Source organism: Anguilla anguilla, chromosome 12 (assembly GCF_013347855.1).
Source record: "Anguilla anguilla isolate fAngAng1 chromosome 12, fAngAng1.pri, whole genome shotgun sequence".
In the NCBI taxonomy this organism is placed as follows: domain Eukaryota; kingdom Metazoa; phylum Chordata; class Actinopteri; order Anguilliformes; family Anguillidae; genus Anguilla; species Anguilla anguilla.
The window spans coordinates 19,473,720-19,487,681 of record NC_049212.1 but is presented as its reverse complement, the minus strand read 5'-3'; the positions used below and the strand labels follow the sequence as shown (position 1 = coordinate 19,487,681).

General features: G+C 41.9%; 1 protein-coding gene across 1 annotated transcript; it reads right to left on the bottom strand.

Annotated features, from left to right (window-relative positions):
- Nucleotides 1–2,150: 2,150 nt before the first annotated feature.
- Nucleotides 2,151–6,983, bottom strand: LOC118209469 (extracellular calcium-sensing receptor-like). The gene is made up of 6 exons (XM_035384790.1): nt 6,769–6,983; nt 5,691–5,985; nt 4,432–5,229; nt 3,743–3,964; nt 3,524–3,647; nt 2,151–3,268 (listed from the first exon to the last, which is right to left on the bottom strand). Exons 1-6 carry the CDS (start codon nt 6,939–6,941, stop codon nt 2,355–2,357), a joined length of 2,526 nt encoding a protein of 841 aa, XP_035240681.1. The 5' UTR covers nt 6,942–6,983; the 3' UTR covers nt 2,151–2,354.
- Nucleotides 6,984–13,962: the final 6,979 nt, after the last annotated feature.

The following is a 13,962-nucleotide window of genomic DNA, read 5'->3' as shown; positions in this document are numbered from 1 at the left end:
CTCTCTTATTCCTCACAGTTTGCTCTGTACATAGTGCTGTACCAAATCTGTGAGGGATGAAAGACTGACAACTTATGTGTTAGTATGATGCAGTGCAGTGGTCTCCAACCCTGGTCCTGGAGAGCTACAGGGTCTGCTGGTTTTCATAGTGACTCTTTACTTCATGAATCAATTAGAGCAGTTGATTACACAGTTAACTCAACTCACCCGGTGTCTTGGGTCTCAATTGGGTGCTGATTTTAAGGTGAAAACAAAAACCAGCAGACCCTGTAGCTCTCCATGACCAGGGTTGGAGGCCACTGATATAGTCTTATAACTTTGACTTTCATGCATGTTTTACCTAGTAATGTCTTGTATAATTTGTTAGTAGACCCTTGATTAACCTCATCAATAAGCTGTAACTGATGAGAGTTGACAGGTATATGCTGCGGTCAGTAGCTGGTCTTTTGTTTCTCTATGATTCAGAATATGTACTACGTAGGCTTTTCGGTACCATTTCAATTAAATATTTTTTCTAAAATGTCCACCTCACAATGAAAAAACTTCTGAGTATTTAAAAACATTTATATTTAACCTCAGCCTGGTTGCTTGATGTTGTAGAACTGGTCATGATGGTTGTAGGGGATATGGTCTGGGCAGACTCAGTTGTGACCTCTCGGGGCGGTACAACCTCTGATGGTGGCGCTGGGTATTGGCTGGGCCGGACGGTTAGAGACTGAAGCAAAATGTCCTGATCCAATTCCAAGGCCTGCAGCTCAGTGTCATAAATGCTGCTGTCTGTTACATCAATTAAAATTTAAATCACCATAATGAATCAAATTTACGGTGCTGTTCGTCAAATCTTCTATGAGGTCAACCAAGTCTGCGAAATATACAGCAGTTGTTTAAAAAACTTGTACGTCAAGAAATAGAGCATTAACCCTAGAATATTTATCCATAACACATCCATGTGTTTAAAATAAACATATAATAATGAAACATACTTAATTCGCTGGGTCATGCGATATCCCCTTGCTGGTTTGGAACGGAGTTGTATATCTCCGAATCACGGCTTGCCAAAAAATGGTAGAAACCTGTTATCTTGGGGTTTCGTTACACACTTATATTAAACCAATTCTATTTTGATTGCCTCTGATGCCACAGTGTGCAGTTCCATGGGACCTTTGAATCACGTAGTCAACTGAATTTGTGAATTAAATTATAATCCCTGAAACAAACATTTATTATAGCCTACTATGCTGAACATATTGAGCGGTTTAGGTAAGGAATAAACCACAATGGGCTGTCCCCTTATTGGTAAATAATGTACGACAGGGTTGATGATGCGGCCAAGACGAAGCCAAGGTGAGTCAAGTACCAATCTTGTTGCTTTGCTTGGTGCATTTTCAGTAAGGACTGAACAATTGCACAAAAACACAAACGCCAGAAAAAACAAACAACCTGATTCATCAATGCCATGATATGGTCTGTGGCTCATTATAAATTATATTACAGATGAAAAATATGGTTCTCAGAGAAATTTAGAGATATTAACTTTTTCACTTGAAGAAATACCGAGCATAAAAAATATAACATCATAAACTTTTTAAATACAATCAACATTACTGACAACATTACGAACATTTCTTCATGTGCTTCCGAAAGATTTTGACGGCATTTTCCCCATCATGTGCTTTTTGGTAATTGATTTTACTCACAGAGTTTAATGTAATTTCCAAATCAATCATGTGGAAGGTGCTAATTTTATGCTCAGAAATCTACGTAAGCCCTATACACCCGTTCTGTTAGATGGAGAACAGCTGGTAGATAAACAATAAACAGCATGTGATCATGCTGTGTTTCTCTGAATCCCTGAGAGAAATCTGCTAAATATCTGTGGGAGTCCTTTGCTAAAGTCATATTCACACAGGACTTTTAAAGCAAATGATTACGGAAAGAGAAAACCAAAAACAGCTATGCCCTCCCAGCCCTGAAAAACAAGCACGATGATGATGTATATTGTTAGGCTGGCAGCAGACTTCACCCATACACCACGCTCCCTCTGCAGCACCCAAAGGAGTAGGACTGACTCTGCCTGCCTCCAGCACATGCCCTCTGCAGGCAGACTGAACGATTGAGCAATTTACAGAAAATTCAGAAAACACAATCACTCTGATTCATCAATCTTTTATTGGTGGTATGAAATCCCCAATTGTCTATGGCTCCAGCTAAGTTAATATTAGAGGTAAAAATATGGTCCACAGAGATATTTACAGATATGTGTGTTTTTCTCTTTAAAAAATATACAGTAGCAGAATAATAAAACAAACATAACAATACAATCATCCATCAATATTACTGAATCTTTGTGTGCTTCAGAGAGATTGTGATGGCATTTTCCCCATCATGTGCTTTTTGGTATTTTGCTCCGGCCGAAACAATATTATGAAACATTTAGGGACAAAAATGCAAACGATAAGACCAAAGCTGGAAGCTAGAATTGCAAAGATCTCCACAGCTACAGTGAACTTTCCAGGTGAGCTGACATAAGCTGGTATAAAGGTGATCCAGACTGCACAGAATATGAGCATGCTGAATGTGATGAATTTAGCTTCATTGAAGTTGTCAGGCAGCTTACGAGCCAGAAAAGCTAAAACAAAGCACAATACAGAGAGGAGCCCAATATAACCCAGTACAGCCCAGAACCCCACTGCTGATCCTACATCACATTCTAGAATGATCTTTTCTTTGTAGTGCTTCATGTTCTTGTTGGGGAAAGGAGGTGATATTGTTAACCAAAGCACACAAATAAGGACCTGAATGAGAGTGAAAGCAAGAACACTCAGTCTCTGCTGGGTGGGCCCAAACCACTTCATGACATTACTGCCTGGAAGTGTAGCCCTGAAAGCCATTAACACCACTATTGTTTTTCCCAGAACACAAGAGATGCAGAGGACAAAGGTGATCCCGAATGCAGTGTGGCGTAGCATACAGGACCACTCAGAGGGCCGGCCGATGAAGGTAAGAGAGCAAAGGAAACACAGTTTCAGCGAGAAGACCAACAGGAAGCTCAGCTCTGAGTTATTGGCTTTCACAATGGGAGTGTCCCTGTGTCTGTAAAACACGGCAGCCACCATGATGGCCATGCAGGCCCCAGTTACAGAACAAGCTGCAAGGATGATCCCCAGAATCTCATGGAAGGACAAGAACTCAACAGGTTTGGGTACACATTCATCCTTCTCATCATTTGTCCAGTAGTCGACTGGGCAGGTGATACACTCCAGGGAATCTGCACAAAAGAGAGAAAACCTCAGTAAGAGGAGGTCAGGGCATGCAAAACAGGTCCTCAGAGCTGAGGGATTGAAACATGTGACTAGAATTATGCTTCAGGTCCTTACACTGAAATTAAACCCATCAAAATTGGCCTAAGCTCATAAAGTTGCTGGTGTGTCCCAAAACATGTGAGAGCCACCAGAATTTCCTTATGCTAAATGCAATATATTTAATGTGGTACATACAGCTATTTATTCCTGCTTCTCTGTACCTGTAACATTGCTGATTTCACCCTCAGCACAGGGCACACAGTCATAGCAGCAGACAGGCCTTCCTCTCTCCACAGCCTTCCGAGTGCCTGGGGGACAGCTCTCACTGCACACTGACACAGGCACCTTCAAACAAACAAATATTGCAGCAATATATATGGAGCCAACTCTGACAAGCCAGCATAACTGTCTTATGAAATAACATTAGAATTTGAAATTACCTGTGGCTGGCCACCTGCCCAGGTGATGTTCTTGTTCATGATCAACACCTGTCCATCTGGAGCAGATGCATCATAGTGGCCCACAGTCACAAACTCCATGTGTCCATCCCCCATCACCTGCCAGTTCACCAGCTCATAAATGGCCATCGGATCCCCATTTGCATCAAAGGAGACTTTGTACCCGTTCCTGGAGAAGTTCACTTTTCTCAGGTGCTCCATGACCTGATGGGAGGGAGCCAGAGGGCTGAGAGTACACCAGCTAGTGACCAGAGCAATATCCAGTCAGCCTCCATGTTAATCATTTACCTAGTTTTCCCCAATAACCACATCATCACAGCCACCCCCCCCCCAAGAAGTGGTATGTTCCTTTTACATATTTTTGTGGCCGGCATAAAAAATTGTCAGTTTTTCATATTCCACATCAGTAAATTCACCATGAAAATTACCTGTTCTGCTGATTGAAAGGGATTTAAGTGATTGAATGCTATATTTTGTAGTGACCTTTTAGGTCATAGCGTGTGTAATGTAGGTTAAATTGTGCTTGCTGAGTTATAATTTGTCAGCTGCATTGTAGTATTGAATAATCACTAATTCACACTGGATAACGGCATCAGCCTCAAAATAACAATAATTATAGTGTTGATACCCATATCCAATATAGTTGAAAGTTTGTGCAATGGACCGTTTACCTGTTGTGGCTCAAAACTTATACTTGTGTTGCAGTGGGGTGGATTGTCAGTCTTGTCTGTGCAGACGATGCTGTGCATGGCATGGGCTATTGCATACACAGCCTTGTATACCATGTTGGAGATGCGCAGCTGGGATGTGTCTGTGTAGGGGTTCTGCAGATCTTGCAGATTCTGGTTTCCATCGCATGTTTTCTGGGCCGCTGAGGTCTGACTTCCCCCCAGGCTGCAGCCGAAAGCGGTCTCCCAGAACTCTGTGAGGAGCGGTGAGTGGGAAACCTGTGCCGGCCCCAGGTCCAACAGGAAGTCTCGCAGCCCTGGAATGACTGAGCGGGGGATGGCAAAGCCGATGGCACCGGCAAACAGACGGAACTGCAACATTATGCGGTTAGTGACCCAGGACTCACTCCCAATCCACTGTAGTGGAGCCATCAGCCTGCCTTCCAGCTCCGACAGCAAGACCAGCATGTCGCCTGTGGCAATGAACGCCACAATGACACGGGCTGTGGACCTGCTGATGACCTCTGCCACGCGTCGCACTTTTGCGCGGGGGTTGGTCCTGAAGAATGCCTCTGAGTACTCCACGCAGATGCCCTCTGCCTGTGCAGCCTGCAGGAAGGCAGCCATCCCACTGTTCCCATAGTCTGAGTCGCTCCTCACCGCCCCAATCCAAGTCCAGCCAAAATGCTTAACTAGTCTAGCCAGAGCAGCTGCCTGGTAGTAGTCACTGGGGATGGTCCTGGAGAAGGTTGGGTACTGCAGCTTGTCACTAAGACAGGAACAGGTGGCAAAATGGCTCACCTATTGCTCCATGAAAGGAAAGATGCAACTTCAATCTAACCAAGAATATCAGTGAATCAATATATCTATCTACCAACCAAACTACTTATTTGTCTATTCAGAACTAATTCAGTAGTGCTGTGCCAAATTCCTGTAGCCATTCAGCAAATTCACTGTTTCCCATAGGTGGAATCTTGTAGCAAGAAATATTGTGGCTATATTTGGAAGTGATGGTAAATATGTCTGTTCACAAAAACAGTAGTAAGGCCAAGTTGCCACAAAAGCAGCAGTCTTCTTATTCCAAAATATTTCGTGTAAATCGGATGCTTAAAGATGTAATATGAACACAACAGCCTATGTATTAATGGCTCATCTATATATTTATTCCAAATACAATTTTGAATGCAAAGATTATCATATCGTAATAATATCAGGTAATTTATTGGAAAAATGCAATGGAGGGCTGGGTAGGAGGAGCTCACCTGGGGGATGCCAAAGGGTCCAAGAATTCTGGATATGGCCATGGTAGGAGAGGAGTTAGACTCGCCCACTACAGCACGCACAGTGGCAGACTTTGAGCAGGACTGGTTGGGAAAGAAAACTGGCTCAATGCCATTGGCTAACTGGAATGCCACCTTCACAGCCACTGGCACAGAGGCACAGGAGTCATGGATCTGGTAGCCCAGAGTTACACCTGGCAGGAGCTCTGAACTGTTGTTGATTTCCTTGATGGCAAAAACCATGGTTCTAGCAAAGCGAAATTCCCGGAAATTTAATCTGTTTTGAACAACAATATGAAGAGTCACATACAATGACATGAACATAACAGAACATGCAATAAGTTGTCCAAAGACAAGAATGTAAAAATATACCTTATATCTTAATTTAATTAGACATATTCTATATGTAGATAATAAAAAATAATGGAGCATTGCCTTGGCACCCCAGATTATGGCGGAAGGTGGACTTGGAATTATAATGAATGTTTCTAGATTTTATTTCATATTTATTTTTATTTTATTTTATTTAGTTTATATCTAGATTATATTTCATATTTTATTATGTGTATTTTATATTTATTTGACTTTCAGACTTACAGAACTGAAATATTTTGGAAATTGCTATCTATATATATATATATATATATATATATATATATATATATATATATATATATAATTATAAGAGAATACTTCTAAGCATGTGCACCAGCTTACCTTTAAGTTGAAACAGACGGTAAATAATGTGTGAAATAATGAAAATAATCATCATGTAAATAATTTGTGAAATAAGAAATCAACAATGACTACAAACATAAAATAAACAGAATTAAACAAAACAAACTTAACAAGCTTTTAAGGTGAAGAGTAAATCTAAAACAATCCATTGCAAAACCTGTGGAGATCATAATATTTGTATAACAAAATATATTTACATCCTGCAGTTCATCTGAGTAATGCATGTTATGATATATTTGGTTTATATTTATGTAGGTATCTCCTAAAGCATATGTCCACAGTGGCCTCCACATTTTAGAATGCTTTTCCTCTCTTCACTGACCTCCCTGTACACTGCAGCGCTTTGGGTTGGCTGGTGTAGTTGTTCTCAGTCGTGATCACATAGTAGTGAAAGGTAAAAACGCCTCCGATCACGAAGTCCCCAGGCTGGGATAAAGACGCAGGACTGTGGGTCCCCTGCAGTGTGCAACCCAAACCAGACCTTCCATTTTCCATGGCAAGAGCTCCAGTCACCAGTGCCAGAACCAGCGTAGTCCAGAGTACCTCCATGCTTTCAGGACAGGATGTGGTGCTCTCTCATGTTTAAATACCCTCCTGGAGCACATCCCCTTTAGCTTGTGGAGAGGGAGAGGCATTCCCTTCCTGGGGGAAACATGTAGAGAAGTAGTTATGTATTATTTACAAAATGACCAACTGTCATGATTCAGTTTTTTAGATTTAGTCTTTGATCCTCATAAGAATGCTCTTCTCACCACACAGGCACAGAAAACCACACACAGTAGTAACACTTAACTGAGCAGTATTCTGTAAATTCACTGATACAAGAACCAGTAAGTTCCATGAAATTGATGCAGCAATAAGTACTATCCGTGTCACCTCTCTCCTGGCTCAAAATGACCACATTACATAACTTGACCCCAAATATAATGTGCCAAATATGACATAAATCATCATTTCAGCTCACAAGATTAAATGACAAATTTGGAAAAACATTTATCCCAATATTGTCTAAATATAGTGACTTGAAAGAATTGAGGAAATATTGGGTAGCATTGCTTTGGAATACATTTTATTTAATATCAGCGAGGCAAGATAGCCTATATTGTTTGTAGTACCGTAACTTGGCGTCATTTTGTTATCAATACTTTTAATGGCAGGCCTGGATTTTGACAGTCTGAATGAATGAGTTATAGACGGTATATGTCTTGTATGTGTGAGTAACTTGGCATTTTTGTACGTTGAAAATGTGTTTTTTATGAGATGATGTATACAACAGAAGACTGTAAGTCCTGTTTGTAATACAGGTCAGGGCTGCGTTTCCCAGTTTCGATGTACCTTAAAGTTCTACGAAGGTTTCTAAGGTATACCTTTCAAAGGGAGCTCACTTTTTTGCGAGTGTTTCCCAGACTATACCTTAACAGTTCCCTTAAGGGACAGTTTCAGAGGTACGTTGTAAGTTGGAGCCGGCCTTCATTGTGGTGCTGAAAAGTTTACCAATCGATGCCATGCGATTGTCTCACTTGTAAAGGCTTATGAATGACATTTTAATATAACACGTGTTGTCATAATCATTTTACATCAATCTAATATTGCAGAAGAGGAAGCTATGCCTACTAAAGATCATCTACTAATCTCATTGAGAGTCAAAACGAGACCTTGTGATAGTTTCAATAAATACATGTAGGCTACAAAAGATAAAATAAAGAACATAAATCGGGACATATAAGCCATAGTCTGGGACTTCTTGGAAGCCCAAGAAAAGGGATATATGCTACATATGGGTGAATTATTTTGTTCTTATTGAAACAAAGGTCTAATGTTAATTTGTTTTTGTCACACAATATATAGGCAACTGTAGCAGCATATCCACTGATTCCCGCGGATTTTTTTCTGCAGTGCAAAAAAGATCGTAGATGAAAGACAAAAGCGCGTCTGTGGAAATTGATCATGATTAATTCTATACTGGGTATGCCTTATGAATAGGCCTACCTGTCAAAGTGATATGTTCATCCACCTTGATTTGCTGTTGGATAATCTTAAGTTTAACCAAGAATATAATTGGGTTGTTTACTGAAAATCATAAAACAACATGGTAAGAAAGAAATGTTCTGTAATGTTGATATTTACCCAGTGCTATTTTGTTTTATATAGGTGTGAGCTAAAGGAAAGGGGTGTAGATCATTTGTCCTGTTTGTTCATTATGAGCCACCGTACCTGTATGTGTGTTTATGGCTAGGCCAATCAACATTCTTTAGTTCCATCTAGTCCGGTCATGCAAGTATACTCACTCAATGTCGGCTTTGCTCACACGGGTTTTATATTTTTAATAAACCGGCGGTTTGTTCCAAGTCAGTGTGATCATTGACTCACACACAAATAAACTAATTTCTACAGGGTATGCAGTCAGAAAAGCCATATCCTCAGTAAGCTCCACTACGTAAAAATAACATAAGCTTATTTTTTTCACAAATTGGATTAGTATTATGGATAGGCCCTATACGTTATTACCATCATGATGAGAATAGACAGGTGAAACGACAACATTCTCATGATGTCCTATGCACAGAAACGTTGTTTGGATAATTAATTTTCATAAAGTTAATATTAAACTATCTGTAATGAGGCTGTGCTTGCGGCGGTGCTGCCACTGGGTGGCGGCAGAGGTCATTCTCCTCGCTCTCACATCCCCCGCTAATTGCTGATTCGGTCCACCTGGAGTCTACCCTTTATAGGAACCTCACTCACTCTGCTCTGTGCTCTTGCATTTTACAAGCAGCCGGTAACACTCTGGGTATTTAGAGAGCTAGGTGTGACTTACTCGATGGCTATCCGGTACGGGAGCTAAATACGTAGCAACCGGGGCACTTAAGAATTGTCCCGTTTCTTAGAAGTGTATTGTGTATTGTGTTATCTCCAGCTAGTCTCAGTCTTGAGCTGCGAGATCTTACTTGCCTATGTGTTTGTTGTTTTTGGTTCTCAGTCAAGAGACTTTCGTCCTGTTTTTGAGGATTGCTTTTTGTTTGGCCTTTTGCCAGGGTTTATCCCCCTATTTCCTTTGTCCTACCTCGCTTAGTGGTTGACTGCTGTTCGCAGTCAGCTTTTAGACTCCCCTTTCATTTATTGTCCGCATTTGATGTTGCTCGCCAGCCCCATCATTACACTATCTATGTCATTTGTGCATGCAGATGTAGGCTACTAGACGCGCACTGTAGTACAACTGTCGGTTTGTAATGCAAAATGTTGGCCTAATAAGGATAAAACTGTGACAGGATGAGCGGAGCGCATCGCTAAGGGACAGCTCAGATCACCCTTCTAAAGGTATACCTTAGCAAAGGAGGCGCTGGGAAACAGCTTGACAACTAAATGAAGACCTTAAGGTATACCTTATGATGCACGTAGCGCTAAGGAGGCTCTGGGAAACGCAGCCCAGGTCTTTTGGAGACCCTGGTCTCCTCTCACGTACACACATCCACTTGCAAGAAAGGACAAAAAGACTCCAGTCCTATGGACAACAAGTAGGACTGGTGATCAATGGCAGTAAAACCAAAGTCATGCCCATCAACATCAATACACCAACAGAAATAACAATAGAGTAACAGGTCTTAGACAACACTGATAACTACACATACCTAGGAAGCACCATTTACCACGATGGGGGTACAAACCAAGATATTCAAAACTGGATCAATAAAGCACGCACAACCTTCATAAGACTTAAACAAATCTGGAAATCCAACCAATACAGCACCAAAACCAAACTCCGGATCTACCAAAGCTGTGTACTATCAACACTACTCTACGATGCAGAATGCTGGAAAACAACAGAACAGGACACAAACTATCCACCTTCCACACATCATGCCTACGTAAGATCTTGCATATATTCTGGCTAATGACCATCTCCAACAATAACCTTCTCAAAATCACCCAGCAAGATGACATACACTTCATACTCAAGACACGCAGGTGGACCTGGATTGTCTATGTGCTCAGAATGACATCAAAGCAATCCCAAGAGTTGCATTACACTAGACCCCAGAAGGCAAAAGAAGGAAAGGGAGGCCCAAAATAACATGGCGCAGGATAATAGAGAAAGAACTCCAACAACACCAACAGAGCTGGGGGACCCTAGAGAAGATGGCCAAAGACAGAAGGAAATGGAAGGACTTTGTGGCTGCCATATGCGACAGCCGGCGCAATGGGGATGAGTGAGTAAGTGAAAAGAAACCTGGACGGAGGGTCCAAGCCAAAGTAAAAATGAAATTCATTATGTACTGGACCTGCGAGCAAAGCTACAGTTAAAAGGACAAATTGCACATGAACATTTTCCCCCAGCCCCGGAACGGCAGAGATAGCAAGATAGAGATAACAGGGGAGTTTGATTGCGAGTATATCAACTGGGATGTCTTACTCCCGTCATCAGCATCGAAATTACTAGCTCAGTGACAACAACTTTTCGAGATCACACAGCAAATTGGGGATGTAGACAATGAGGTTATTTGTTCTGACAGGGGTGTAGCACATCAGATCTACCATCTCAATTTCCTAAAACTGTGGCAAGAGGTTGACCCTGCTTTGCTTGCTACAACGGAAGTCAGGTCAGATTAGCTGGGACCGGGAATTCCTAATTTGGGAAAAACCTGCTCTGTTCCAATTAACAGCCATCTGACTCCAGAACAGCAAGCAGAGGTGGCTTGGTTGCAGCAAGAGTTTTCACCCCTACCAGGAAGAACTGACCTTATAGAACACTGCATACATACTCCCTCCCCCCGGGCACTGTGGTTAGAAGTCCCCCGTATCAACTACCTGAACATAAAGGGAAACTAGTTCAATAGGAATTGGGCAAAATACTAGAGATGGGAGTGATTGAGGAAACACACAATGAATAGTGTAGCCCCATCATGCTTGTACCCAAGCCATATGGGATAGTTTGTTTCTGCATAGATTACCGAAAGGTAAACGCAGTTTTGAAATTTGATGCTTATCCTATACCTCGGTTGGATTTGCTGCTGGATCAGCTGGGCACTGCTTGTTTTATTCAACTCTGGATTTAACCAAGGGCTACTGGCAGATTCCCTTGCCTTCAATCGTCTTTCTCCACTCCGTTTGGATTACACCAATTTGTCACCCTCCCGTTCGGTTTGGGGCACCCTTCCAGTGACTAATGGACCTGCTTTTAAGACAGCATGCCGCATATGCCGTGGCTTATTTAAATGACATCATTATTAATAGGTTGAGGCATATACTGCATTTGCAAGCTATCCTGAAGATGTTGCAGAGGACGAGACACACGGCAAACACCAGGAAGTGTGCAATTATGCGGCGGGAGGTACAGTATCTGGGATTTGGGGACTCTTGGAGTGGGGACGAGTCAGCCTATTAGTGGTTAAAACTTCTGCTGTAGCGGCTTGTCCTCCACCCAAGTCTAAAAAAACAAGTGAGATCGTTCTTGGGATTGACAAATTATTATCGTCAATTTATCCTGGACTTTTTTAACCTTACAGGTCCCTTTATCCCTTTACCAACCTCACTTGAAAAGGAGCTCCTGATTCAGTCCAATGGATGGAGCAGTGCCAAGTGGCCCTTGACCGGTGCCTCAGATAGAGGACTGGGTGTGGTGTTGTCCCAGGAGGTGGACGGCGAGGACCAACCGGTGCACTACATTAGCCACAAGCTCAGCCCCAGGGACATTCAGTACAGTACCATTGAAGTAATGTCTCACTATAAAGTGGGCTATACTGACTTTTTGGTACTACCTCCTGGGTTGACCCTTTGTCCTTTATTCAGATAATGCCCCCCATCCAGTGCCTGCATAAAATGAAAGACCCCAACTCTCTGATTACGCGGTGGTATCTGGCTCTCCAGCCATTTTGGTTCCAGGTAATCCATAGGCCGGAGTCCGTTACCCATTGTTGTTCTGATTTCCTCTCCCAAGAGAGGGCAGTGTCATCCAAGCTGAATGCACCCCGGCTGCATTCTGGTGGTACAGGATTGTGCCAGGGCTTAGTCTGTGGGAGAGGTTTAAGGCAATCGGAAGACCACACCTACTAAGTAGGCACACGTGCCTGGAGTGCATTACTAATTAGTCCAGGCATTTAAAGTGTGCTTTCTTCCCAGTAGGTGTCTGTGACCAGGGGATTCACAACCTGAGAGAGAGGAAGTGACCAGCAAGGGGAAAAAAACTGAAAAGGAGTTTTGTAATTTTGGTTATTTTTGTCTTTGTTATTTTAGTATGTTGTGTTGGTTCATTATTTTTTACCTGGATCCCATGTGGGTGAAATGCAAAGCTGTTTTATTTATTTTGTAATGACTCTCTTGTATACTAAATAAATACCAGAATATTCCGGAATTCTCGTAACTTCGTGTCCAACTGTTCTGTCCACCAAAGAGGTGTGTCGCGGCGTGCAACAGCCTACAATACGGCGTTTAATTCTAATTAATTATAACTGTAATTTTGATACCAAACACTCTTGGGGCATTGCTATAAGAATATACTAATTAGCCTATAATCTAATGTGTTGTTGACAAAAATATAGCTTGGGAGCTACAGACCTATATACACTGTGATTATGCAATGGCTTATTTACCAATAGCTAACTTATGATAAAATGTGTAGTTTCCTCCAACAGTCCAAAGACATGCAGGTAGGCTAATTGGAGACTCTAAATTGCCCATAGGTATGAGTTTGTAAGTAAATAGTGAGTGGATGGTGTGTGCCCTGCAATAGATTGGTGGCCTGTCCAGGGTGTATTCCTGCCTTTCGCTCAATGTAGGCTGGGATAGGTTCCGGCACCCCCCACGACCCTGCCCAGGATAAGTGGGTATAGATAATGGATGGATAGAAGTATAATCCATAAAAAGCGATCCAGAATGAAACTTGTCCACAGACACCATCTTGGACTTGCCAGCATTCTATTGGCTGTCTGTCTGTACCTCCACCTCAGGTCGCTGAGTCCAGTGTCCAATCTGCTTGGTCAATTGCGCATAAGAGACAGAATGGCAAATACCTCATCAGAATTTGTCAGTTCAAATATGGCCCACGAGAATACCACACAGAATGGTGTAAGTTTTTTTTTTTTTTTTCTTCCTGTCACTACAACTAACTTAGATTTAAAAGAAAACACTTTTTAAAAACTTGAACTCTTTGCTTGAAACTAACACACAAACACACACACCATGAACCCCAAAAATGAACGCAACCGAAGATGAGACATAAAAAAAATAAAAATACAAAAATGTATAATTAACTACCCTTATTGTCCTATTAACCATCATTCAAATTTTGTAATTTGCCGGGACCCATTATCTCTCTTTCAGCCATACCTCCATCTCCCCTCTGCAGCTCCCAAAGGAGTAAGACTGACTCTGCCGGCTCTCCAACAACAGCACTCTGCAGGCAGAGGCTTTGTTCTCCATGGAACTTGCAACTCAAGTTCCAATTTTGCTACTTTACTTGGTGCATTTTCAGTGAGGACTGAACAATTGCACAGAAACACAAACACCAGAAAACGCAAAC

What these genes read in the sequence shown, in the direction of transcription:
- LOC118209469 (XM_035384790.1), bottom strand. Translation starts at nt 6,941, where the DNA reads ATGGAAAATGGAAGGTCTGGTTTGGGTTGCACACTGCAGGGGACCCAC. An exon ending in GACCCTTTGGCATCCCCCAG is followed by an intron (nt 5,230 to 5,690) that starts GTGAGCTCCTCC and finishes ATGGAGCAATAG; the next exon opens with GTGAGCCATTTTGCCACCTG. An exon ending in TAAGTTTTGAGCCACAACAG is followed by an intron (nt 3,965 to 4,431) that starts GTAAACGGTCCA and finishes CCCTCCCATCAG; the next exon opens with GTCATGGAGCACCTGAGAAA.